The sequence below is a fragment of the Mus pahari genome, chromosome 7, assembly GCF_900095145.1.
Source record: "Mus pahari chromosome 7, PAHARI_EIJ_v1.1, whole genome shotgun sequence".
In the NCBI taxonomy this organism is placed as follows: Eukaryota; Metazoa; Chordata; class Mammalia; order Rodentia; family Muridae; genus Mus; species Mus pahari.
Window position 1 is genome coordinate 98,704,806 of NC_034596.1, and position 27,938 is coordinate 98,732,743.

The 27,938-nt window shown below is 43.8% G+C and overlaps 1 protein-coding gene across 5 annotated transcripts in view; it reads right to left on the reverse strand.

The window, feature by feature from the left end:
- Positions 1-996: 996 nt before the first annotated feature.
- The window catches only part of Dicer1 (dicer 1, ribonuclease III), a 65,295-nt gene continuing 38,353 nt past the window's right edge, over positions 997-27,938 (reverse strand). For all 5 annotated transcript variants that reach the window (XM_021202574.2, XM_029541174.1, XM_029541176.1 and 2 more), the window contains 18 exons: positions 26,343-26,585; positions 25,549-25,703; positions 24,009-24,141; positions 23,179-23,254; positions 22,204-22,343; positions 20,036-20,215; positions 19,734-19,947; positions 19,396-19,549; positions 18,226-18,408; positions 17,891-17,996; positions 17,243-17,418; positions 15,581-16,361; positions 13,461-13,616; positions 9,402-10,272; positions 7,606-7,874; positions 5,463-5,625; positions 5,287-5,362; positions 997-5,002 (listed from right to left, as the gene is read on the reverse strand). In XM_021202574.2, the coding sequence (XP_021058233.1) occupies positions 4,837-5,002; positions 5,287-5,362; positions 5,463-5,625; positions 7,606-7,874; positions 9,402-10,272; positions 13,461-13,616; positions 15,581-16,361; positions 17,243-17,418; positions 17,891-17,996; positions 18,226-18,408; positions 19,396-19,549; positions 19,734-19,947; positions 20,036-20,215; positions 22,204-22,343; positions 23,179-23,254; positions 24,009-24,141; positions 25,549-25,703; positions 26,343-26,585 (4,242 nt within the window). In that variant the 3' untranslated portion in view covers positions 997-4,836. The remainder of the gene's footprint in view (positions 5,003-5,286; positions 5,363-5,462; positions 5,626-7,605; positions 7,875-9,401; positions 10,273-13,460; positions 13,617-15,580; positions 16,362-17,242; positions 17,419-17,890; positions 17,997-18,225; positions 18,409-19,395; positions 19,550-19,733; positions 19,948-20,035; positions 20,216-22,203; positions 22,344-23,178; positions 23,255-24,008; positions 24,142-25,548; positions 25,704-26,342; positions 26,586-27,938) is intronic.

The following is a 27,938-nucleotide window of genomic DNA, read 5'->3' on the forward strand; positions in this document are numbered from 1 at the left end:
CCCTCTACTTCTCACCACAGGCCCACAAGCCCTTAGCTGAAGTCCTTGAGGCCAATGCAGGCTCCGCTGCAGGCCTGATGAGTCATCTCCCATGTACCACACAGCACCCATCCCAGGCCCCTCTGCAGGTGAAGAGGCTTACAGAGGCACAGGCCGGGGGGGGGGGGGGGGGGGGGCGGAGGCAACTCAGCTCATTGGGCTTTGTACCAAATCTCTAAGTTGACTCTCAGTGCTTTCTAAACTTGAGAATTCAGAACCAAAGAGAGGGAAAGAGGAGGGAGGCAGGGAAGGAGGAAGGGAGAGAGGGGGGTGGGNGGGGAGGCGGGAAACTTATTGTACACATTAATGGTTACTGGTTGACTGTACTTTAGGAATTACAAGAAAACAAAACCAAGCAGACAACCCTGACAGAATGTTCTCCAACCTTCAAGTTTTATTTAAAAATACCATGTGAGTGTAGACTCAGAATGCTGCCACGTGAAAGTGGTAGTAAGGGAATGTGTATCGCTGGTAAAGCATCCTAAGAAACCAGAGAAGAAACTACACCCGCCACACTTACCATCTCACAGCCTGGCGGCCCCTCTTCAGGTTACTGACTTTTGGAAATGTTAAAAGCTTAAACTAATAAAACCTTCACTTAAGCAGCAATGCAGAAATGTGTTGTAAGGATCTGGAAGTGGACATCCTGTCTACTTTGTTTCAAACTAATTCAATAAGGAACGCATCAAATAAGTCACAGGCAATCCAAGAGCTGGCACACATCAATCGGCATGGCGGGATTTCAGCAAAGCACGGCGCTAGTAAGAGGACAACTGTTACTGTGTCGTAGCATGTCTCAGGAGAACATGAACAAGATCTTACCGAATATGCAACCCATGAGCTTGTCTACTGAATGGAAAACTTTGGAGACCACTTGCTGCTACCACAGCTGAGCTGGTTACACTGCACTAAGTATAAAAATTAAAACAAAAACAAAAAAGAGAGATAAAGACACAGTGTGAACAGACAATAACTTTATTGGCTACGATTATTAAAAAGAAAAAACAAAACGAAACGAAACAAAACGGAAAAGCTAAAGGTAACTGGTCAGCAGGTGCCGACGCAGCTCTGCAGTGGTAGCTGCGTGCACGGACGCGTGTTTCTTTAGGAGGCTGCAGGGTGTGCTGTGACAGACTTCATTCATTGTCAGCAGAACACTCAGCCTGACTCCGTTAGTCATTTCCCTTTATTTACAGCAGAAAAGGCAGAAGTGTTCTTCCCATTCACCTCTGTGCTTTTGCTACGGAACCAGCAGCCAAGGCAAATTCTGGGGCCATGTATGACATTTAAACTGTCTGTGGTTGTTTATCAAAGAAAAACAGACAAGAAAATAATAAGTCAAATAATAACTGCAAATTAGTTTGAGGTGATCATTTTCCCCACCAGTGGACAGCACTTGGTCTCCATGGCAGACACACCACCTTTACAGTCATTTTAACTATCCTTGGTCTCAAACATATCTTTAAAATGTCTCATGTACAATGTAAAATACAGAATTTATTGAGAAATAATTAAATTCCAGAGAAGCAATCAGCAGATGGGAAGCTATGGGTTCTTGGGCATTGTTAAGCACAGAGGAGACACACAGAGCCCGAGTTGGCTAAGGATGCGACTGTAGGCTCAGCTCAGGGTCTGTGAAATAAAGATGCAAGGCCTCGGATTGCCAGCAGTAAGTTTATGCAGGAGGACTAGGTGCCTTCACCGAGCAAGGAGTAGTTTTAAAGCAACAGGCCCACGAGCAAAGCAGGTGGTTGTGGGTTTTTGACTGGCCTCCACGCTCTCGGTCACTGTCTGGTGGCTGCTAGTGAGCGACGGGAGCTGAATGGCAGAACCGAAGCAGCCACAAGTCCCTGCTAATTACACAGCGTGTCTGCTTCTTTCTGAGGACGACTACTGCCGAGAAAATAAAAACATTGGTATTTTAAATGATAATTATAGGAGTGTTAGAGGTTATTCTAAATTTAATCATTTCACATAATATGAACGAAAAAAGAAGAAACGTAACCAAAATATTTAAAAAGCATAATTAAGTGTTCAGTCAACAAATTTCTGTCATGCTTTCAACTTTACAGATAAAAGAAAATGTCGCAGACAAAAATAATAATAATAGCTAAAATGTGCAAGTGTGTGACAAACTGCAGGCATCCCAGAATGTTCTCAAGTCAGAACCGCAGTGAGGCCCAAGCACGGCCTCCCCTCTAGGTTAAGTGCCGGAGCACTGCCCAGCCTGTGCCACACAGACACAGCCCAACAGAAGACAGGGCCTCACTCACTCTGCCTGCCTGGGATTGCAAAGGGGCCACAGGGGACGGCCCAACAGTGCAGCGCCCGCCGAGCTTGCATGCAGCCACAGTGTCTGTGTAACTGCTCCCTCCTCACGGGCGCTGGCTGTCTCCTCCTCCTGCTACACTAGTGGAGGAGGCACATGGAGCCATCAAGGGAGGGGCAGAACAACTTTTTCTCTAAAATGCAAAGTCTTTCAACCAGTGAGCGTGGGGACAACCCCCAACACAAACAAACACATTCCTGATCACGTGTCTAACTCATACTTTTGATTTTTCCAACTTGGTCTCTGGGTAAATCACAGTATGATTCAACCTAGTTATCAGGTACCTTTATCTAACAGCAACCAAAAAACAAAAAAAGAAAGAAAGAAAAAGAAAAACAGCCCAAGTTTGCTATTGATACAACATTCTGAATAGTGGCAAAACATTTGAGCCCTGAGAATGGATGAGCGAAGCATATCCAATTCTGAACTTTTCAATATTAACAAAAAATACTCTCCTTATGTTACAAAATATACTGAGGCATTTTCTTCCACCAGGAATCCAAGTGTGAAACAATCTGATTTTGGTGCCAGGATGCCAGAGCATCCATCCCAGGACATAAATGTACGAATCACAATGTAGAGAATCAGGTAGTTTATAAATCCCCAAGGACTGTGATAGGACAACAAACTCCACCTCCCACAATCCCACCCCACCTTACAATCTGACTATACAAATTACAGCTACAACATTCAAAAGATCACCTGGTTTGCACATGCTATGATGTCTTGCATTAAGGTTTGTGTGTGCGCGCATGGGGGAGAGGGATGTTCTAAATCAAACAGACAACTACAATCTCAAGTTAGAATTAAATATTTAAGATGAGTCAGCCAAATTAATTTCACCAAACAATAATTCAGATCCTGCTTTTCAGATGGGCAACAGCACATAATGCTTGGAGAAGCTCACTCTCCCCTTCCCATGGGGTTCCTGACAGCCCGAGTGCTTGCTTGCACACACATGGCATATCTCTCTCTCTCTCTCTCTCTCTCTCTCTCTCTCTCTCTCTCTCTCTCTCTCTCTCTCTCTCTCTCTCTCTCTCTCTCGGGTGACTTAACCTAAGTGCAGCATTACATGAAGCATCAGCCTCAGGAGAAGTGTGGGGAATGCGAGCTACCCTGGCTCAGCCTGCTGAGACTTCAAGCGTAAGAGGGCGAATTGCAGCAAAGCTCTCCTGTGTGTCAGTGGGAGGGCATGGGCAACCCATACAGCATTTTTAAATGTAAATTAAGAGGTATTATAGTCACAGTGCAAAAAAATTAAACTTCAAGCATGATACATAAACATAGCACCAACGGGAAAATGCAGGCAAAGGGAGGGGACTGAGGTGTGTAAGTGAAGAGGGGCCCACAAGCCCAGTCAAGACCTTCAGCAAATGCCTAAACAGCTTTACTTTCTCTGATTCTGAGAAGAACTAAAGACCTAGTTTATCTAAACTGGTGACTTCCACCCCAGACGGGTCGTTCCTGGCAGTCTGCCACAATGCTGACTCCATAGGAATGACGGCACAGCTTTGGTGACTCTGGCAACACTGCCTACTACAAACCTGTGGCGTGTCTAGGTGTACTGCATCTCAGGCTCATTTCGTCAGAACAACAGCTGACTGGGCAAGCATTTCCACCACTGGGACCACCTGGCAGGAAGTTCTGAGGAAAACCAGGCATCTAGCCACGTATCCTGTCTATGATGATGCTGGGTTTTAGAATCTCTCCAGTACAAGCGACAGACATTCTACCTGCAATAGTTCCATTGCAAGTGCCCTAGTGAGCTGTCACCCCATCTCATCTCATCCAACGCATACTAAGGGGAAGGCAAAATAAAAACCAAACTGTCAAGTCCTCCCTTTTAAGGCAAGAATCCTCTATGCAGCACTATGTGCATCTGAAAACCTGGCCTCAACTCACCAACGGCCAACACTGACTCAAAATCTGTCCCTTACTATTCCGTACAACAGCACCGGGGGTCCGCCCTGCCCCTTCCTCCACTGCCCTCCACAGCACGGAAGCTTCCTTTGCACACTGTTCCCTTTTTGTTGGGCTTGACACCGCAGGACAGGTACTAGTGTAAGGGACCGCAAGGTCAGGACGACCCAGTTCTGGGACTAAGAGGCTAAGCTCCGTGGTCTCTAACACCAAGCAAAGTCGACAGAAATTAAATGTCAAAATAAACAAAAACAAAAAACCTGTCAAAATGACTTTAAAAACTTGCTAATAAACACCAGCATAAAGCACCCCTGTGACTAAACAAAGCAGGGGGGAAAGAAGACAAGATTGTGTGTGCGCAAAAACTAAAGCTACAGTTAGTTCCAAAGAGTTTATACACATATTAAATGTTTTATTCTGATATCTATCTCATTATCAGACTTTAAATTCTGCCTTCAGTTTTCCTGTCCTGTGTCAGCCCGAACCGTCCTTGGGCCGTGGAGCTGTGGTTCTGGCCCGCTGTCTTGCCGCCTGTGAGTCCAGAAGCTTCAGCTGTCAGGAACCTGAGGCTGGTTAGCTTTGAGGCTGCGGAGGGCTCTTCGTGCTGCAGCAGACTTGGCGATCCTGTAGCTCCGGCCAACGCCTTTAAATTTCCCCTTTCCCACCACTTCCACGGTGACTCTGACCTTTCCATCGTAAGTTCTCTCTGCTGGGCTGCAAAACCCCAGACAGTTTGAGTTAGGAATCCAAAGTATTTATTATTGTCATTGGCACCTCCAGTCCTCCTGGGCCAAGTCCCTCCTATGAGCTGACCATGTACCTTAGCACACACAGGCCACTCTCTCCTCCCTCCCTCCCTCCCTCCCTCAGCTTCACTTTGTGAAAACAAAAAGGAAAAGAACAGCCAGTCACACCAGCACGGAAGCTGAGAGGATGCAGGCCGTGCAGAAGCTTCTTGTGTGTAGTTATGTAGTTCTTCACGTACACACCCTGCTTACCTAAACTTGGCAGTTTCTGGTTCCATCTCGAGCAATTCTCTCACTGGAGAACGAGGCACATTTGCAGAAAACTTTTCTATAATCAGAATAATAGATTATATAAAGTGACTAAAGGCCCTAGAAGCATTTTAAATAGTGTTCTTGTATACACCAGGGGGAAAGAGCCCGCACTGTACCTATTAGAGGCTGCATCATCGGATAGTACACCTGCCAGACCACCTCCAGAGACATCCCACTGTCCATATAAATGGCACCAGCAAGAGACTCAAAAATGTCCCCCATGGCCTTGGGGACTTCGATATCCTCTTCTTTCTCCTCATCCTCCTCGGATCTCCTAAGCTATTGAAGAAAAGTGACTTGTCAAATAGGGCACCTTCAAAGGCTTCTACCCCAGACTGGCTTCTCTTAGCTGCCTTTTACTATTTAACAAGCATAACCAACACCCATGTGCGCCTGATTCACGGCAGTGGGTATTCCAAAACCACCTTCCCAAAAACCAGAGGGACAAGTACCTGATGCCCAGCAAAGGGAAACACTTGTAAACCAGAACAGAACTTAAGTGTAATCCAGAATTACAAGATATTGTCACAATCACCTGTAACCAAATAACTGCCTTTCTCAGAAAAGGCACTCCTCAGCACCTAACAAGAGCAACACGTGGGGACAAGGTTAGAGACTACCATTCTTTGGGTGGAGGAACCCTTTCGGAAGCTCTTTCCCTCCAGGCTCCCTGTCACTAAAACACGAACTGCACTCACCACGACAGCCTAGCCGACACAGTGCATACTCAGATCCACGGGATGACACAGCACCCGTGCAAAGCCCATGAGTCTTCAGGGCACCAGTCCTACCTCTGGCAACAGCTCACTGCATGCACAGGCCTCTGCCTCACACTCAGTCACTACGCATCCTAACAAAAGCTGCTCAACCCCTGGAAGCCATCTCAAGACAATCACGGAGGCAGCCAGTCCTCAGCCGCAAGCACAGCCTGAGATGGAGCAGCGGCCTCTGTACATTAAGGCTGGACTCCTTAGCGACAGTTATCGCCAAATGCTAATGCTGACCAAGCATGGGCTGCGTAAGTAGACAGCTCCAATTCTTTTTGTTTACTTGGATTTTCTAACAACAACAAAGCACAAATTACTGTAGAAGAGAATGAAGGAAAGGAGAAAATTTCAACTTGTACATAAATTAGCAAATGTATTAAATGTTGATGCACCCATATTCCCTGGCTCTGGGATAAAAGACAATGTCAACCCTGGCAGGTTCAACTCCCTCTTCTTACAGCTAAGGAAGCTGAGACCACCAAGATAGACTTCCTTAAGACAAAATACCTCAGTTAGAACAGCCAGATATTTGCAGCTAGTACACAGAGAGGCTGTAAAAGAATGCAGAAAGACCAGCAAAGCTGACTAGCCCCCCACTGCATCCAAAGACAACTTGAACTGGATTTTAGTGAGCTCCTCAAACTTAGACCGTTAACTGTTTGTAAAGAATGAAATAGGAATCTACACAGGACAGGTCCTCATCACTTGGATTTCGGCTGTGACTGCTACAGATGCAGAGCTGGAGCTGGAGCAGGAGCCCTGCTGTTTGGCTGCCAGGGCTTCAGCCCAGACTTACTGTTCTCCAACAGTTTGCAGCCATTGTAAAAGAGATGGCAAAAATTAAAATAAGAACAGTGGCCTGAGAATAAATCCCTCTACTGGGATGGAAGCTCCTTGGGTCCTGGGTGCAGGAAGCTGAGCACTATCCCTACCTACAAAGAGCCAGAGCACTGCAGCATGCACACACTGCAGCACGTACACACTGGAGCCAAGCAGCCCAGCCCAGCGGCAGATGCCTCCTGGCACCCACAGCTTACAAACTTCAGTTTGTTTTTCAATAAGAGTTCCCGAGTTCCCACTTCAACAATGCAAGTGCACATTTGTGAGGCTCACCTGAGATGCTACCAAATACTTGTGACCCACTTAGAAAAGGCAGGATCTGACCATCCTGTGGTGTCAGAGAGGCCAAGGCCACTTTGGGGCATGGGAGGAGGTGCACTTCTACAATTTTTTATGACTGCTGTAGGAGCCTCACTGGGGTAACTGAAAACTCAGGCTCCTCGTCTGAATGACCACGTGGTCCATGGAGTGGGCAGCCAAGTCTCAAAGGCCTACCATTCTTGGTTCTGCTTGGAGAGCAGGCAGCATGTGGGCACCCTGCTCCTGGCCTGCAACTATCCCTCTGGACAGCGGTGAGTCAGGACTCAATCTGCCCAAACTTGCAGTTGGCTGCTTCCCTCAGCACCGAGTTCACAGTTTAAACAGCACTAACCTCAGAGTCCATTCCTTGCATTTCGTTCTTCTCAAGCTGAAACTTCACAAAGTCATCAATAACATGAAAGAGCTCAGGAGAGACAGCTTTAAAGTACTTGTGGTAGTCATACTTCACAGCCAATGATGCAAAGATGGTGTTATTGACGAGGGCAGAGCGCAGGTCAGTCAGGACCCCTGGAGAATGCTGCCGTGGGTCTTCATAAAGGTGCTTGGTTATGAGGTAGTCCAAAATCGCATCTCCCAGGAATTCTAAGCGCTGGTAACAATCTGCAAAGAGATCCAAAGTGCAATGATGAGCCTACAGGGGCACATGCACTTCTGCACACTGTGTCTGCATGGGAGCCGATGGAAAAGCTGCAGTCCCAGGCTCCTTTTGAGATTTCTACCGAGGAACATTTTCATTTACCTTCCTTAGTGAAATTATTGGGCATATACTCACTAATGCACCTGGAAGTTTTAATGGTAATTGAAAGCATATTTATTATACATAAATTGGGTCATATAATCTTCCAGTGCCCAAATAATATGCTTACTTTGGAGGGGGGAAAAGCCACTTCCCAGATGCAATCCGAGTCACAGCTCTCCTTTCCCTGGGCACTATACTGGCCAGGCGGGCACTGGGCATCCCTCCTGGGTCTCTCTCACCATGCTGGCTCTCAGGAAAGCCATCCATGGCACACATGCCTTCTGTCCCACTGCCATCGAGGCAGTGTGTCAGCCACACTCTGCAATGTGTGCTAAGTGACATGATTCCTTAATACTTCCATGTTATATATTACATGGGACAGCAGCAGGGAAAACATGACTCTTCAACTCAAACTCAAATGTACTGGACTTGACAAACCAAGGGACTAAGAAAGAATTGTGTGCTAGCGCAAAACACCCAGACAAAAAGGATTGCTTGCCAGAATGAAAAAGTGTCCAGTGCTGACCAGAACCTTGATTTCTTCAGAGCCATTAAAAGAATCCACTGAGCTGAGAGAATGAGGCTGGGACAGAAGTGACCTGGTCCTGAGTATCCAGTGGGGAGGAGGCAAAAAGAGACAAGCTAGGCTAGAGCCCAAGCCTCACAGCTTCTAGCCATGGATGGAGACCACACCATTTCCTCTTCACAAAGAAAAGCAGGCTTTACTTTGGACCGTCACTGTCAGGGTTAATATTTTGTAAACAGCCTTAACCTACAGGACTTTTACCATCCAAACTACAAGCTTTTTATTTTGCTTTGATATGCTTGACATTCTCACACAGAAAGCAAGATATAAGCTTTATCTGGGTTCACAATCTGAAGTTGACTCGTTCTAAGGACTCTCTTAGGTATCAAGAGGGAGAAGAAGCATTGCACAGTGGGAAGCAATGGCCCCTTCCTGTAGAATGGTTCTGTTTAATTTTCTCATCTTTAGATTTAAAAAGACAAGAAAAAAGGTGCCTTTTGTTTAGGAACAACAAAAAGATGAAGAAATACATTCCGCATATGTGAGTAAAACAAGAAGCTAAAGCCACAACTGAGCCTAAGAAAAGTATTTAGGTAGCAAACACCAGAGCTTGGATTACACATGCAGCATGTAAGATGCCATGCGTGAGAGGATACAGGAGCCACACCCAGCACTCACATCACCACACAGTCTTACTTCCCAGCAGACGGGACATTAGAGTTCTGCTTTTGTTTACTTCCTCCCCCAGCCATGCATCTGTACTGAGCACTAAGACTGTGCATGCACAGACCTTATTTGTGCAAGACCAAAACAAGACAAAGTCTCCTGCTTTGGGACAGAGTGTGGCCCTGGGGCTCCTTACCAGTGATAGTGTTGTAGTGGTAGGAGGCGTGTGTAAAAGCCTGCAGAAGATAAGCCTTATTCTTGAATCTATAGTTAATTTTCTTCTCAAAATTTTCAAACCCAGATATCAGGTGGTTCAGGGTTTTCTCTGCATCTGGATGGTCAAACATACACCTCGGTGGGATCTTCAAGCAGCCGTACTCCAAGTCTTTCCCTGCAGAGGAACGCGGGCCAACCATAGCGGCACAGCTCCCTGAAAGGCTCTTTTGTTGGCTGCTTACAGTCTCCTGAGCAGGGTCCAAGGCCTTCTCCCGGCTGGTCCTTTTGATGACTGGGAGCACCTTCAGCCCCAGCGAACAGAGGAAGAGCTGAGCAGCCCTCTCACCGCAGCTGGTTAAGTAGCAGCCCAGCAGGGCCTCCACACAGTCCGCTATGCTCTTGTCGGCAATGCACTGCTCCGTGTGCAAGTCGTAAGAAATGGACTGCTTCCCTGTGTCAGCGCCACAGTTTTCTTCTGATGGATTCCAGAAACCTACTACAAAGTCATCCTCTTCAACGGCTTTGCTAGGGTCCAGATAGCACATCGCATCCCAAGAGCTGTAATCAAAATCCTCAAGGCCTGAGGAAAACGGCATGCTGCCCAAGGAGGACTTTTTGGGCAGTTTCCATTCGTATGCAGAATCAGAGGTTGAAAAGGGAGAAAGAGAAATTTTCTTCACAAAGGCTCCTGAGCCCATTAACATGCTGTCTATGAACTGGATGTGCTCCTGGTCATACTCCAGGAAGTCGTCTTCATACTCGGCCTCCTCCTTGGGGGCCCTCCACGTCAGGTCCTCCTCCTCCTCACAGGCCTCACCCAGTTTGCCATTAGCCAGCAAGCAGTCTTTTGTCTGAAACGGGGACGGGGAAGGAGGAGAGACAGAGCTGCTGTTTTTAAAAGGGTTTGAAACTCAATAAAAGCAAGGGTTATGGATAATTTCAAACGACAACCACAAATACTGAAAGGCAACTTTTAAAAATCATGGCCATTTGTTTTCAATTAACATAAAATAAGTTATTTAATCATATAAACAAAAGTCAAACATGCTCTTTGAATGTTCATTTTCTAAGTTATAAAATGACCTTTATCCAGTATAAATCTGCAAGTGAAGAATTCTGAACAAGGATAAAGTTAAATTGATATCCACCAGGCAGATGTCAAGTGAGCGGACAGACTCTGCAAGGACAGAAGAGCCCTGTGGAGGCTTTCCGTTAGCTATCAGCATTTGAATGTGGTTGCCTGACTTTCAAAACCAACAAAACTGAAATTCCAGATGTAGAAAGAGCACTAGCTTTACAATTAATAACATAATATAAAAGCAGACAAAATTATTTTTAAAACCCTTTACCACTAAAAACTATAGGAGGGCATTATAATAGTTTCTCTCTCTACTTCCACTTCAAATCTAAAAACATTTGCTATAATGTAAAACTAAACTGCTTTGCTTAAAAACTAAAAAAAAAAAAAAAAGTGTCCACTGAAAGAGGGTATGAATTTGGGAAATTCTTCTTTCAACCCTCTTCAGAGCTGTGGTCCTAAGGCCAACAGGGCATAGCAGGCTGACAAAACAGAAGAAAATTTAAGCTAACATGGAACAAGACAATCCCATTTCTGTTAAAAATCTTTGCTAATTCCAATTTCTTTGGCAAAAGCTGTTTGTGAGTGACAACTTTAATAATGGGCTATGATTCAGCAGTGATGTCATCTTCTACAAGATGCCACCCAATCTCTGCAATGCCATAAAGTCATGCATAGCGCCACCACCCTACTTGGGGCAAATGCAGGACTGTAAACCTCAACTTTGATTGGAACAACTTTCCAGAGAATTATGACAAAACGTTTCAAACTATTTTCCATGTGACTTTAAAATAAGCATACATCTCAGTTTAAACCAGACTCACAAAAGATAGAAACTCTGTATTTGCCTGAAAGAAAAACAGCTTTGAGTCTAGCCATGTAACCACATGCAATCATTAAAAAAAATAAACAGAAAAAAAACCCAAACATTTGAAAAATAAAAAACACTAAACATCAACAGGGGCCCAAGGGATGGCTCAGAGATGAGTAGTACTGGCTGCTCTTGCCAGGCGATCTGGGTTCAGTTCCCGGCACCAACGTGGCAGTTTATAATCAACTCTAATGATGGTTGCAGGTGATCCAACTCCCTCTCTGGCCTCTGCAGGTACCAGCATCTACACGGTGCATAGACACATATAGGCAAAGCACCCAGCTAGCGGCAAACCTCAAGAAACTATCTCATTTTTCCAAGAAAACATGAAAGACTTTGACTAATGTTTGTTTCTGTTTGGTTTGTTTGAGACTATGTAGCTGTGGGTGGTTGGAACTCACTATGTAAATCAGGCTGGCCTTGAACTCTGAGATCTACCTGCCTCTATATCCCAAGTGATGGGAAAAGCATGTGCCACCACAACAGCTTTATTATTTAGGTCTTAAGACAAGATGGGCCAAATTTACATTATTTAGCCTGAGGTTTTAAACTGCAGAGTTTCTGCATAAATCATGTTCTGTAACATGGTGCTGCCACCCAGTGATCCTGGGCTGTCTTTTGCATCCCTGGCATTGTGCAGACTCTTCATTTTCACAAGGAGGAGTTATTCTTCAAAAATGCTCTCCAAAACAAAAAGCATTTAAAGTAAGAGTGTGTGTGTGTGTGTGTGTGTGTGTGTGTGTGTGTGTGTGTGTGTCTTGATAGTACAGTCTACTGCTCTCTTTCTCCTAGGAGGCATTCAGAGACTGAGGTGTGCCCCAGGGGCAGAAGGAACTGGAAGGACCTTGAATCCATAACCACTCTGTGACTCCTTAGTAATTATGTATAAGGCACCAGATGAAAGTCTATCAGTGCGTGCTAGGAACTGAAGGCTGAGTCAGCAAAAAAGGGCAGAAAACAGAAGTCCACACTGTAACATGTAACTCAGGAATGCCCTGGCATGTTACTGCTACCTAAAGGATCAAATAATAGAATAGGAGGCCTGCTGGACTGTTTTTTGGTAGAAATGACATACTTTTTCTAAGGTTCAAATTCTTCACTTTTCTAAGGTATGTGTGTGAGTGTGTGCATCATGTATTCGAGAGTGTGTGTATGTGTGTGTTATAAATTAATAGCAAATGTCATCCTCAGACTTAATTTGCATTAAAATACTCTTAATGTTTTCCAGCTAAGTTGCATTTCTGTGATAAGTCAAATCCTACTTGAGTTACAAATAAACTCAGCAAGCAGGCCTACATCAGAGCAGCCTCAGAGACCATACCACCTACAGACATTTAGGACTCATTGAGACAGAAATGTCAGAAACAAGACATGAGAAGATACTATTCACCAACCTGTAAAAGAAATGGTGTTATCATTACCAGCCTGAAGTAAAAATGAAATAATGCAAGCCCATTTGTCATCAATACAAAATAAATCAGGCAAGTGAAATGCCTAAACAGATGAGAACTTCAAAGAAGTACAAGACAACTGTCCCCCAGCCACAAGCCTGGAGTCCAGGCTTCTGGGCTGCCCCCTGGTGGCTTCAGGACAAGACAAAGGAAGCTGTAGCTACTAAAGAGAACTCTCCAGTCTGTGGCCCCGCTTCAAGTCTTTATAGTAGTACACCGCGACCTTCCCATACAGTGGTGAGCTGTCACCCAGTTGGCAAGAGAAATAGTCCCAAGCTAGCCCTGCCCAAACTAGTCTGTGCTGAACTCAATTCTTCCAGATACAGCCTGGAGATCACAGGTCACTGCAGAGTCACTCCAACAAATGACTAAGGCTACACTGTAACATGAGAGGGAAGGAACCTGAGAGGGCTCTGATTTTATTTCTAAGTGGAAACATAACACAAGTTTATGCCTCTGGAATGGGGAGGGGAGGTAATAGAAATCACACTGCACCAAAACCAACACTAATTCTGAAGTCACAGATGGCCTGCCAACGCATGAAATATCTACTACATGGCAATCGTACAAGAGAAAGAAAACAACAAAAACAAAATTCTTCAGTCAACACAAACAAAAAGCTCCATGCTGAGAGCTTACCATTTCATCCTTTTCCCATTTCTCTGAGTTACTTTTGTCTTGGTTTACCACATAACCAGGAGGAAGCCAATTCACAGGAGGATCGAATATCGACACCACCATGCGGCTGGGCAGTCCCTTCTTCTTGCCAAGGCGATACAGGTTACAGTTGCTGACCTTCGGCAGAAAAGAGTCACAAACACTTACCCATAGATGGTCATGGCTGGAAGATACAGTGTGCCAATACATTTTTGCCAATGTTTTTGAATTGCACAAATGGTCAGCAGTTATAAAGACTACACAGTTAAAATAACTCAAAATTTCCAAGTACTGGACAGCCTTCCCGTGTCAAATATTTAATCCAATATGGAATCCACAAAAACCTAATGTATATAAACTCCTCTCCTTATGAATAAGTCAAAGAAAGAGTCCAATTTCAAAGTTTTAAATCACAGACTGACGATATGAAATTCAAAATGACAAGTGGAGCTGGGAGCAGAAGATGTCAAGACCCTGGAACTCAAGATGTCATGATAGTCTTAGTGAGAAAAGGGATGAATATGCTTTAAGGTGAGAACTGTCACTATACAAAACAATTTTGTATCTCTGGAATCTAAGCACCAATAATATGACACCAATCCTAACATCCTCTTTTTGTGGTGGACAGCATTCAAAGCACTGGAGTAGAAAGTGCTAAAGACCAGCTGTTGCACGTACACCACCAAGGTGGCTTTATTATCCCCCTTCCAGTCCTTTTGCCTTTCCTAATGGCTCTACCATGTCCCTAATTTACTTAAAACATGACATTTCTGTCTAATTCTCACTTGGAGACTAGGATCTATCAGCATTAATCTCATTTCCAGTTTCTAAAAACTTACTGGGATTCTTCAGGGGCCCTTTCCATGTAACTCAGACACTACTTAGCCAGCATCTGGTACCCACAATCGGCACTGGCCACAGTCTGGTAGAAAGCATGCAAAGACGCAGAGAAACGGTCCTTACAATGTGGCAGGCAGCTCTGTTTGGGACTATCACGAGTCAACACACCTCTCAGCTGTCTACCACGGAACCAATATACATAAATGCTGGTTTCCTTTTCCATGCTATGTGCGAGTATCCCAAGAGCAAGCCAGCAATAGGAGGAAAACATTCCAAGTCAAGAGAAAAATGCTCAGTGGAACAGAAACGATACAACTAAGGACTTGTTGTGAGGCAAAATTCAAGCAGCAGCTGGCAATGAGGACAATCCCAGGGAGGGCTAGCTTGAGCAAAGATATAGGAAAGGTTAGCTTGAGCAAAGACACAGGCTGTACAGTGAGCATGAAACTTGTGTTAAGATTGGAAAGCTAGCTGGGCATGGTGGCGCACGCCTTTAATCCCCGCACTTGGGAGGCAGAGGCAGGCGGATTTCTGAGTTCGAGGCCAGCCTGGTCTACAGAGTGAGTTCCAGGACAGTCAGGGCTACACAGAGAAACCCTGTCTTGGAAAAAAAAAAAAAAAGGAAAGCTGGAGTTCAGTCAGGGTCTGTCTGGAAGGAGATGCTGAACCCACCTGATACCAGGCAGAGAAAACAATAAATATTTCTGCAGGAAATGAAGTCAAAAGGGTCTGAACAGACAAATGGATGAAATTTTGAAATGTTAAAGTAGTCTCTTTCTTGCTTAATAGGGTCTGGCAGCCCTGACAACTTCCTCCTAATCTTGTTGCCGCCACTGCCCACCATGTCCATGATGTCACAGTTGTCAGGGCCTCACACCAGTGGCCTGTCTTAAAAACACTGGGAGGCAGCCAGCAGGTGTGGCCTCTAGTCTCAGACATACTCCCCTAAACACCTGGGACTAGTGAATGACCAGGCACAAGCTAATCTCACTGTCTGGGCATCAGTTTCTTCATCTGCAAAATGGTTCCTCATTTGCACAAAGGTTTATTTTTCCCAACAGAGAAGGTCAACCCCACAGCCTGGCTGTACCACTGGTATACCCTCATGTCACTACTGGGCAATGCCTTCATGGGCTTCACTGGCCCTAATGAACTCGAATGAGTAGTAGCTGCACCGACTCACGGAGAATTCCCCATGGGTAACTTGGCCTGTTTTCAGGCACACTGAAGAGCAACAGCCCAGAACGAGAATTGTGCCTTACCTTTTTGCTTCTCATGTATGAAAGGCGGCCCTCATGAGCATCAGGGTACGTGCAAAACAGATATGTGGTGATAGCATGCTTTAAAAAGGAGTCGCCAAGCATCTCAAGCCGCTCCAGGTTAAACCCATCGCTGGCATTTGACAGGGTCAGAGCCTGGAGAATCAGTCCCGGATTGGGGCCAAGAGTCCTTGAGGAGTACCCAACAGAAGGGCTCTGCTCAGAGTCCATCCTGTCCTTGAGTGCTTTAACAGCATTCATCATGGCAGGCATCGTGGACACCGCGGGGCTTCCATCTGAGGTAGATGTGTTAGCGTTCCCATCAAGGTACTTATTACTCAGTAGAGGACATTCATTGCTGGGCTTGGGCTGGTTCTCATAATTGTATAAATTCTGAATGGGATATGAGGTAGTTGGTTGTACAGGTATTTCCTGCTTGAAGTAATTCAGCTGATTTCCTTGGCGAAAGTCTCTGTTAACTAAATCATAACTGCCATTGGCAAGGTTTTTATTGTAAGAAAGACCATTAATTGCTGTAAGATCCGTTGAAACCTCACTTTGGAGCTTAGCAGGTGACTCAGCGGGCAACCTTTTGCAGTTCACAGACATTTGGTCATGGTTTTCTAAGGAGGGTCTAGTAGCACCTTGATGTGCAGCATTTTCAGGGACTACAGTTGTGCTGTGCTTACAGTAATTATCACTCTCAGCCAACGAGGAGTTACAGGTTGAGATGAAAGACTTGCTATCAATAGATTTTTTCCACCCAAAGTCTAAGTTAGGGTATCTGCAAAGACATTTTTATAATTTTCAATCAACCCTCCAAAGGGTAAGCTCAGAAAAGCAACATTTTTAGTTAAAAGCAAACAAAGCAGGCAACTCTAAAAGTCATCCTAAGAAGAAAAGCACATTTTCAAGCTTACCTGACCATGCCTGGGACTCTGCAGTCAGTTCTAATGCAGAACAGCTTACTGCTTTGACTTCTGCCTTTGGTCGCAAAGCAGAGCTGACTGAGAGGACCCAACATGGAGGTCCTGGAGAACCCAGAGCCACTGACTGAGTGGGCTCACCTTCTAAACCAAGTGAGCAGCTTCAAGCAACTTACAAACTTTCTCTGTGCCTCAATTTCTGCTCTTGGGAATGAGGTCAATACATCCTATGTCATCATGGACCACAGAGCATGGGGTTTAAACCTGTGTTCCAGACTGTTATCAAGTACTCAGGTAGGATAACTGGGATTATTGCTCACATTACTATGTTAAGATGCTTTCGGTTTCTACAACTATCTGTATCACCAAACTTAATTACGACAAAAATTTCTTTGGTATGCAGAACTTCACTAACAGGAAAAAAAGCGATCGGAATAAGAACGAGCAGAGGCTGCTGCTTACTAACAGGAGGTTAGTTTTGAGAAGAACTGTACCCATTTCTCACCCTCATTTCAGCATCACTGCTAAAAGGAGCCATGAATCGGTCTCAGGGGGCTTGCTGCTCTCTAACTTGACAAGATCTCAGTGGTCTAGTCTGCTACTTAAGGGATAAACAATAGTTTCTTTTCATGTGTTAAATGGGCACATTGTTTTTTTCATCTTTTAGAAACTATAAGAAAAATACAACTTTAACTTAGTTCCATTTTGTTCCAAATCAAATTTAGCAACACAGGCATACCTAAAATCCGCAGGAAGTGATCTGACTCCCACACCAGCATCGCTGGCTGTCTGAGCTCTTAGTTCCTCTGCAGTCAGAAGGCAGTGAAGGCGATACAGTATGCTGGGGAGACAAACTGCTTTTCTCCACAGTGATGCTGGGATTGGATGTATAGCACAGAGTTCCGGAACCAGTATCTTTGAGTAAGAAAAGCACAGGCTGATAAATATAAAGCAAAGCAAATCATAATATAAAGACCAACTTCACTAAGGGATCATGATGAAAATCATAAATGCTAGTAATACTTAACTTCTAAAACTACTCCTTGAAAACCGAAGTTTTACCAACAAGGATATTCAAAATAAATTCAATATCCATGGTGACCTTCCTAAATTCACAAGTCATTGCTATATTGATAATGTTGAGTCTTCAAAAAAAAAATTAGGTCATGCTTGAGCAGGTTTTACATATATATATATATATATATATATATATATATATATATATATATATATATGAAAAACGGGGACATGAATTTGAGAAAGAGTAAGGAGGGTACATGAGAGTGCTTGCAGGGAGGAGAGAAAAGGGAAATGATGTCATCACATTATAATAACCTCAAAATGTGAAAGAACCAATATAAAACCGTTAGTGACCGCACCTCATTACCTGTTTGTTCTGCAGACTTTCCCATTTGGCCTTCCTCTTCTCAGCACTGCTTAGAGGAAGTGCTTTCCCCTTCTGATTCAAATGCCGAGGTGTCAAAAGGTTCAGTCTATACAAATTTCACAACAATTTTATCAAAAAATCAAACTAAAGTACACCTCCTAGTAGTTAGAACTCCAACTTAGGTATGCCTACAGATTGCCTAAGGATCTCTGTCAGTACACTCCTCTACAACACAGGCAAGTCTATGCAAAGGGGCCATGAGCAGGCAGAGGTACAGTGACCCCTAGAAAGCAAACTCCCCTGCACAACCCAAGTGTCATTTCTGCGGCTCTTACCTGGAAGATGTGTGGTCAACATCCAGCAGTGGCTGGTTGAGATTGGTCAGGTCAAGGTTATACTTTGTTTTATAATATTCTGCAAAAGTTTCATATTCAGGGGAAGGAAATTTACTGAGTGGGGTAAGATCAGTATACACATCAGCTACGTAAAATCGATGAGGCTGATCAAAATTGCGGTATCTAAAAATAAAGAAAATCAATCAAGTTGCCTTTTGTGTAACTCAACTATCTTCAAAGTACAACTATTTTAATATGGAAACACATCATTAAGAATTCAAATAATTAAATGTAAATAGCATTAATGAAAATTTAAATTCCAAAAACAATATTTCAAGAGTTTGAGAATAAAAACTATATTTCTGTTAAGTAAAACAAGCTCTCCATTTCCCCCTCTGATTCTTCTTCTAAATGTCTTTCCTTTGACAATCTGAAAAGCTAAATAAATAGTTCCTTCAAATATTTTATCAATACAATCAAAACAGAAAACTTAATATCCAACAGAGTAAATCCTTTGCAAATTACAATGTTAAATATGCGGTATCTGATACAGAAGATGTATTTCTACCTTCTCTCTTTCTCTGCCTTTCTACAATAAAGCTCTAAAACCATAAAAATAAATAAATTTAAAAAAAGATGTATTTCATTATCTATGCTAGTGATCGTCTAGTGCAGCCTTTACAATGCTACTCTGGGTAGGGGTAGAAAGTGAAGGCAAAGGATAGGAATATGCATGCATATAAATCAGAGTCAATCAACAGCTCTACTTTGTCAAGTATTCTGACGTAATGGACTGCCACAGACTCCACTCCCTAACTCTGTCAAGTGGTACCTTCCCCACCTCCACAGGCTGAGTAATAATGACTGTCTTGGAAAGCTTTAGGCACACACATTCTTCCCAATGAAATTCTCTAGGAAGACTTTGGAATTAAGGGAATAGAGACTTCTTAAAAGGCTAGCAGTATTATTTATTTATATAAGAAATAATATTTTTTACAATGTAACTCTCTCATCTGCAGTGCTCTTTGGAATTGTTCATGAATAGAGAGACGTTTTTGCTGGCTGCCCTCTGCATGCTGGTGACATGGTGCACAGCCACAGCCACAGCCACAATGACAAGCACACCTGAAGCAAGTACCACTGCCATTTCCCTTCCACTGAAACACCTACCTTGGAATGATCACTGCATCTTGGTAATCTTCTAACTTAAAAACAAACGGTGTTTCCTTTGAATACTTGGTGCTGGGAATGCCTATCCGAGCTTCCGACTTCTCGATATCCTCCATAAATTTAAAGTCAATGTCCAAAGTGCTGGAGTCATTAACTTCAGGAAGAAAAAAACTTCAGCAGGTTAAATATAACATAGGTGAGATTTCCATTTAAGGTACACTAACGTGAGTCTACAGCTAACAAAGTAAGGAGGATTCACAGGATACACAATGAGTGAGTCACCAGCAAACCGCTCACTGCCCAGCTAAAGCAACCCTGGCAAGCAGGCCCCTTCTTACCAACATTAAGAGGTAGAACACAGTATGCTGACTCAGCGCCTGTAGGTTTAAACTCTAGGGCAGGCTTCTCAAGCCGAAGAATATGTGAGAATATATACTGGTGCAGTCTTGTAATCAACTCGAGCATTTGTTGAGACAATGTGAAACCAGACTTCTTCAGCTCGATGGATATGGTGACCTCTCCAGAGCGTGTATACACAGGAAAGTGAGGAATCTTAGCAAAAAGAAGAGTGGGCACCTTCAGTCAACAATGACATTAGTTTACTCCATCTCTATGTCAATAGACACACTGAAGGGTTTACCTGAGGTATGGGTTTGGCTGTCAGGATCCCAAAGCATCTTGTGGTGTCCTCAGGTGGGTAGAGCTTCCGCCGCCTGAAGTTGAGTTCGTCAGGGAGGGGGGTAGTTAAGACCATTCCTATCACATACAGGTAACAAGGCTGATCGGGTTTGGGGTAACTCTCCCTCAAGCACTCTGGAATCTAGAGTTGGAAAAAAGAATTAAGCATCATGCTCAAATACAATCAGCCTTTGTTCTAGATGCTGGCAAGAAAAGACATTTATTTCTGGTTGTGGGGTTAAACAAAGCGGCAGCAGCTCAGAAGACACTCAGCGGTAAGTCTTGTGGGAAGTCAGCGCTTCACACTGCCTAATTTTACCTATGCTATTATATACTTCTTATTACAGTTTTATAGAATATCAAAAGTATTTAAAATAGTCTTTTTAAAATATTAAATCATTTGATCTCTTTCTTTGGACTGAAAAGCACTTTTAGTCCGTGGGTTTGCAAACTATTTACTCGCACAGAGTATCAGAAAATGAAGGTAAAGCTGCTTTTAATATCGTATATAACCCCATCACTCCAGATAACATTCAATATGCTCTATTATTCCTAAAACTATTTCAATTAAAAAAAAATCTTTTTCACTGTACAAATCACATTGTCTTGGCACCAGCAGGAAAACATTTATATTTATCAGTACAAATGGAGTCATAACATAGACTTAGCTAAGGTAAATGTGCAAGAGGGAAAGGAGGGGAAAAGAGAGGCCAGGAAGAGGGAGGAAGGGACAGAAAGACAAGCAATCAGTTTGTGCCTCAGTTACTACAACAGGACAACCTTTTGCAAATCAGTGTCAGTTTTAATACTCATGACCTCTATTGGACAGAGTGAGAAAACTGTGTGTGTGTGTGTGTGTGGTGGTGGCACATGTGCCACACATACTGTGGTAACCAGAGCACAGCCTGTCAGAGCCAGTGTTATCTATCCTACCATGTGATTCTCGGGGACTAAAACTCCAGCAATCAGGCCTGCTGAACCAGCTCTCTGGCTCTAATGTAACTCTTAACAGTTCTCATTATGAGAGTGAATCAGTACTGTGATCATTACTTCAGATTTTCTAAGTTTTCAACTTTCTCAGACTCATAGGTTGGGGTCTGCACTGGTAGTTCACAGTTACACTGTTACCCACAGGCTAAGAGGCAGTACTAAAGACAAGATGGGGTCAAGGGGGCAGCGAGCGAGACAGAGCGCATATCTCAAGAGACATCACTGATGCCTAAAGTAGGACTCAAGTGAGGGTGAAAGCTTTACACAAAAGATCGGGAGAGGAAAAAAAGCAGGATTTTTAAATCTTGAAAAATGCTTAGCTGGGGTACAGATATGTAAAGTAAAAACTGCAAAACAAAATGACCATGTATTTAGGTGAAGACAAAACAAAGAAAGCTTGCTTCTGTCTGGGTACCTTATGAGTTAAAAATATCTGTGTTTTAAAGATCAACCTCTGTCAAGCATGATATGCTGAGAGCTGAGCCCTGCTAGGGCATCAGAGGTCTGGCAGATGCTGCTCTGCAGGAACCTCTGCCCACTCCCAGCACAGCCTCCTCCACCCCCTGATAGACCCAACCGCGCTGGCTGCAAAGCAGCCTAGCCTTTTCATTCACCCACTCACTGTGAGAGTCATGGTCTGAACAGCAAGGGCCACTAAGGCTAGAGTCACACCACTAAAATAAATAAAAGAATATGCCTTCTTAGCTGGGTGTGGTGGCACACGCCTTTAATCCCAGCACTTGGGAGGCAGAGGCTGGCGGATTTCTCAGTTCTAGGCCAGCCTGGTCTACAGAGTGAGTTCCAGGACAGCCAGGGCTACACAGAGAAACCCTGTCTCAAAAACAAACAAACAAACAAACAAAAACCAGTGTCTTTTTAAATGAAAGATGCTCCTTTGATAAATGCCTCAAGAATCCTTTGGAAAGGCTTATGACAAAACCGATCAACAGAACCCAGCAACAGTTATGCTCAAATACAAAGGTGGCTCTGGAGACGCTGGGTATCAGAGGAACAACTAAGACCCACAGTTGGGCCAATCACAAGAATCTGGGGAAACAGCGGAGCAGAAGATGTAGCATGTGATGTAGCAGGAGATAAATTGAGAACGGCTGACGTTCCTCAGTTCTAATCAATACTAACTGCTTTGGGGTAGCACTGCCGTCGTTTTGTGGACCCTGGTCTCCCGGGAACACTGGTCTCCTCCTCATCATGTAAGTCCAGCTCTTCTTCATATTTAACAGTCTCTTTCCCAACTGGCATCAAGTGTTCATCCAGTTCACCTATGAAGTTTAAAAGAGCTTATGTCAGCAAACTAAAGAGTAAATGATCTACACAGCACCATACTGAGAGAGCAACTCAGAGTACAGCGATCAGAGCACCACTTGCCTTTAGACACAGAAAAGAGATGGCTCAGCACTGAGGAGCAGGAGCTGCTCATGGAGAGGCCCCAGGTCTAGTTCCCAGCACCCACATGGTGACTCATGACCATCTGTAAGTACAGTTCCAGGGCTAGGCTTCCTTCATCTGCCCTCCAGATAGCAGGCACGCACACAGTGCCAATGCACAGTGCAGGTAACTGTGCACACATATAGGATAAATAAATCTTACAAACACTGTAAAGCAGTCACAGCTGAAACTTTAGGGGCTCTACGTGACACTCGTGCATTCGGCATGAACAAACCTAACTCTAAAATCCAAAATTAAAATATCAACAGGTCAGGCCCACACAGCCCTTTTAAACACAAGTTTTTCACTTTTTAAAGGATTATCTTCTTCACCAACATAGACTAACCTGAGAGTCTAACACATTAAACATACATATGGCTGGCTTAGAACCCAATAGTTAGAGCATCCTTATGTATTTAAAAAGGGCCCAGTAACAGAAGCAAAAAGTGGCAGCTGTTTACAGTGAAGGTGTGGAAGTCAACAGTCCTGCCCAGCTCTGTAGGGTCTCTGAGGTACAGAAAAGGCATAGTGAACCTACCGAGGTATAGTAAAAGCAGCACGCCTAGGCCCTGACAAGCTCCAGAAACCCGCAGAGGCCTCCATGTGCTTCTGACGTACAGTTTTGCCACCTTTTTCACTGATATATGTTTTCCAAGCATGTTTACATACCAATTTTGTGCAGTTTTTCACAGCAAATGAGAGCTACCACTCTTTCAGCCAACCGTACACTGTCCATCGGTGGACCCTGAAAACAAGAACAGAGTATTTCCCAGCTACAGTTTACCAACCCACGGGACAGACTGAGAACCTCTGCCTCATACGGCTGACGCCCAAACTGCCACAACCAAGTACTTTCGTTTGAAAATACCAACAAGCTTGCAAGCCTTCTAGTTGTTTCATTTTGTTTTAAACTTTGGTAGTGCTGGGATAGAATCCAGGGTCTCACACATATGAGGCAAGGGTTCTAACACAGCTACATCCCATCTTTTAAAACGACATCTAATCAAAATGAATTCATAACTAAGATGTTACAATTTCAAGTAATTGTGCATTTTAATAAAATTTTAAAGTATTATTTTCATTAGCCGACAAATACACAACAAAAAGGTAAAGACATTAAAACTAGCTATAATATATATCACCAGGGAACAGCTTTTCTGTGAACTTCAAATTACTCATTTTGGGACATCTGCAAATACAGAAGGCAGACTTCAGCCAGAGCAGCTCACCCTTCTGCGTCACTATGTGCAAAGCCATAGCTAACAGATTTCTCAAAAAGATTCCAATTAGTAAGAGACTAAAGGGAACTTGTGGAGGCTATCTGGTCAGTTCCAATAGTTTATAGACTATAAAATACCTGAGCGTAGAGCTATATTTGCAACTTAAAAATGACTTTTCAGAGTGTAGATTTAATAACAAATCTATAACTCAGATGTCTTAGAGAAACTAAACAATGGCATACATACTTTAATACAAGGCATGTCTTTTTCTTAACTTACAACAATGGAGGCTCGAAGAGGTGAGTTAATTGGAAGATAAAGAGTTGAATAAAATGTACCATCAGGCAATTCTCGGGTTCTACATTTGGGAGCTAGATGCGTAAACGGATCACTTGGTAATCGAGCACAATATCTGTAAAGAAAAGAATTCTGAAGTTGAACCTATAAATGAAAGATTGACAGAAAACTGCCTCAACATTCACAAGGGCTCCTGTAGGGCTGCCATTTGCATGAGGAATGTTTTTTGTTGCTCCTGACTGTGAATATGACAGATCTCGGCACTAGAAGCGGATATGTATAACTAGGAAACTACATTATTTAATGTTATTTTAGTTAAAACTAAAGCTTGCATTTCAAAGTTCACCCTGCCGAAATGCATTAGCAGTGTTGGTATCTTAAGCATCTTACACTTGCCAACAGCCATGGCAAGGTAAGGAAGGTAACAGCACAGCCTAGGGTTGAACCAAGAAGGCACCAGAACCAGAAACTCCATCAGTGCATCACAGTATGGTGACAGAGTAGGAAGCAAGCCCAAGGAAGGAGGATGTTTGAGGCCAGGGAAGTACCTGTGCAGCTAGGGTGCTCCAAAAACAAGAGGGGGCAGCAGACAGGCAGGCTGAGCACATATCACACCCAAGCACAGTGGATCAGACTTGTCATCACAGAGGAAGGAAATGCAAGGAAAACAGGAAATCTAGAATGACTTAGAGCCACAGTAAGAATGGGGGCAGCAGAAGCAGGGGGTGAGACAGCAATGCAGATGTGAATGTGGGCATGTGACATATGTATGTAAGCATATTCCTTGGCTCTCCCTACAAAGAGGCCTGGGTGGTAGGACAGCCCAGTGGCTGCCTGCTGAAGGTTTAACTCACACCCACAAGTCCAGTTCCAAACACCATTATCATTCACTGTCCACTAACAGCGAACAGAACCCCACAGAAAACAGTACCCCACAAGTAAAACAGGCACAGAATATATTCCACTTAAAATTTTTGTATTGTGTGGTGCTGAATTTTCTATTAGCAATTAAGTGTGATTATTATGAGTTAATTTGGACTTAGGCACAATTACTTTTTTTTTCCTGAGCTGATAACATTACAAAGAACTAAGAAAAAACGTTATAGGCCTAGTTTATATATCATGACAAGTCTACTTAAGGGTAAAACAAAGGAGCAAGTGTTTCACAAGAACAGTCCTTGTAGTCAAAGCAGTGCAGTGCAGGACCAGAGGCCACCAGGCTGTCGCATCTTCCTATCTTTGATCTGTCCTTCATCTCAGTGACCTTGTTTTGCAACCCCTGAAAACTGCAGGCCTATCCCTTCAAGTCCACCTCTCAACTTGAGTTTCCACGAGATTTTTCTCATGATTAAACCCAGCTTATACATTTTTGGCTACTATATCCTGAAGTGATACAGTGTTCATGCTATCTCACTGTTGTTATTGTCCCTTCTTGGAGGTGGCTCTTGTCACTGGGAGCAGTCTGTTCACCTGTGGAGACAGACTTCATCCTGCCACACTGACAAGCCGTGTCCTCCCTCACCTGTTGATGTGTCCAATGGCAGTGTTGATTGTGACTCGAGGACCCCCATCATCAGGCCTCAATACATATGGCGGGAAAACATCATCATCATCTACAACAGCATGGACGTCAGCCTCAGCAGCATCCACTGACTTTGAACACTTGTTTCTTAAGATCTGACGTTCACAAACAGGACATAGGGTGAGAACAAGAATCTTCTTTGTCAGATGTCAATTTTCTGCCTCTGTATCTACAGAAAAAACTCTCTACCCAGGCACGGCAGCACATACCTATAACCCCAGCACTCAAGAGGCTGAAGCACAATGATCATGGGTTCTAGACCAGCCCGGACTACACGATATCATAGTCTCAAGAATAAACAAACAAACTTACTGACTTTTGATGTATGCTGTGCGACACAACCATCTCTCTATACTTCAGAAGCTATCTGTGCAGTGAAGCTCTCCACAGAACCCTCCCAGCTCCCACCATATGGAAACACACTGAGCAAGAATTATCTGACACTGTGCATGCACACAGAGGATGCTATTGGTCTCCTGTTGGTAAACAGATGTCTCATCACTCTCCTACCACAACTCATCACTGGCCGCTATGCTGGCTGCACTTACAATGTCCTCCACAGACACCCTCTCAAATGGCCCACAGGACCTTTCCTCTACGGAATACTCCCAGCTCTCTGATCACTCTCGGCTTCCTTATATGTTCACACCGCCGACACGTCACTCTGGAGAGCAAACTTCTCTCTTTCCAAGCGCACAAATAAAAAGGAAGATGTATTAATTTTCTGATCTCACCTTTTCTATAGCTTTGTAGGTCTTGAGGTCTTCTTCAAAGCTCTTTATCTTGTCTGTATCTGCTAACATTACATAATTAGAGATCGGCGCTCGTGCTCGTCCTTTAGACTGGACATATGATCGATACTCTGTAGGCAAATCAAAACGAACCACCAAATTGCACTTGGGAATATCCACACCTTCTTCTACAACACTTGTTGCAATGAGCAGGTTGGTCTCATGAGCTCGAAATTTCCTAAGTACCTGAAAAAAAATTCACCAAGAAAAGCAATTCTAAGAAATTTCCCAAAGAAAACATTACAAAATCATTAACAATGGTCATTTATGACCTATTTCCTAGGCGTACTACGTCCCAAGGTCAGCCTAGGGAAGATAAGAGTGTTACAGAACCAGTGAGGGAGGGAAGTCACATGCCCATAGCACTGATTTAATGACGGGAGTTTTCACTGAATGCCTTCAGACTGACTTCTCTTTGCTGATCACAAATGCATGTACACAAGTGACACAGTCAGCCCCTCCTGGGTACCAGTGGCCCTGAGAATGTGCTGTGCAAGCCTCGGCCAAGAAGCCAAAGTTCCATCACTCAACCCTCCAGTGCACTTGGAATGAAACCAAAAGCAGAGCTATGCTTCTTCTCAGCACCCCAGACACTTTCAATGGAAGGAAAACAGAACCGATTAAAACAAAGGACAAGAGTTTTCATCCAAAATTTAAAATAACACTACCTCCTGTGATGGTTAATCCTGATTGGCCAACTAATGAGATTTAAATCACATTACCTAGGGACAAACCTTGGGACCTTTTTGTAAAAATGTTTTTCAAGAAGTTTAAGTGAGGTAGGAAGAGCCGCCCTAAGTGTAGGTTGCAATCAAAAGGAGACTGGAAGCTAAGCACAGGGACTCAACTCTGTACCCTGACTACAAATGCAGCAGGCCCGGCTGCCTCAACTGCTGTCGCCAGATTCTCCCCGCCACCACAGGAGGCTCTCAAATCAAGCAAAACAAACCATCCCTTCCTTAAGTGGCTTCAGTGGGGGATTTTGTCAGTTATAAGTAACTACTTTATCCCCACAGGACTAAGTTAAATAGCACATGCTGCTCTTCAGTTTGAGATGTCAGACTGGCTCTTCAACTTCCCAGACCTGGAATCCCCTCAAAATGCTAAAACCAAATGCCTGTAACAGAAATCACTCTGCTAATTTTAAGTTAAGTAATACAGGATCCTGTCTACCAGCCAGAACACTTAGGTGTCAGTCTCTTTATAATGCTGCTTCCTGTGTAAGATTTTCAAGAGCATGAACAATTTTAAGCTACATTTACAAAGAACAGTGGTTTTATGTATATCATAAAGGCAGGCCCATAAGCATAAAAGGCACCTTGAAGACTCTAGCTTGTTGCTCAGCAGGCCTGTGGAGGCCACAGTAGCTCCTGCCTCCAGGTTCACTCTCCTAGGAGGTGTAGATATCCCATAGTAATTCCATAAAGAAAAATGAGCTGGTGCCGGGCGTGGTGGTGCACGCCTTTAATCCCAGCACTCGGGAGGCAGAGGCAGGTGGATTTCTGAGTTTGAGGCCAGCCTGGTCTACAAAGTGAGTTC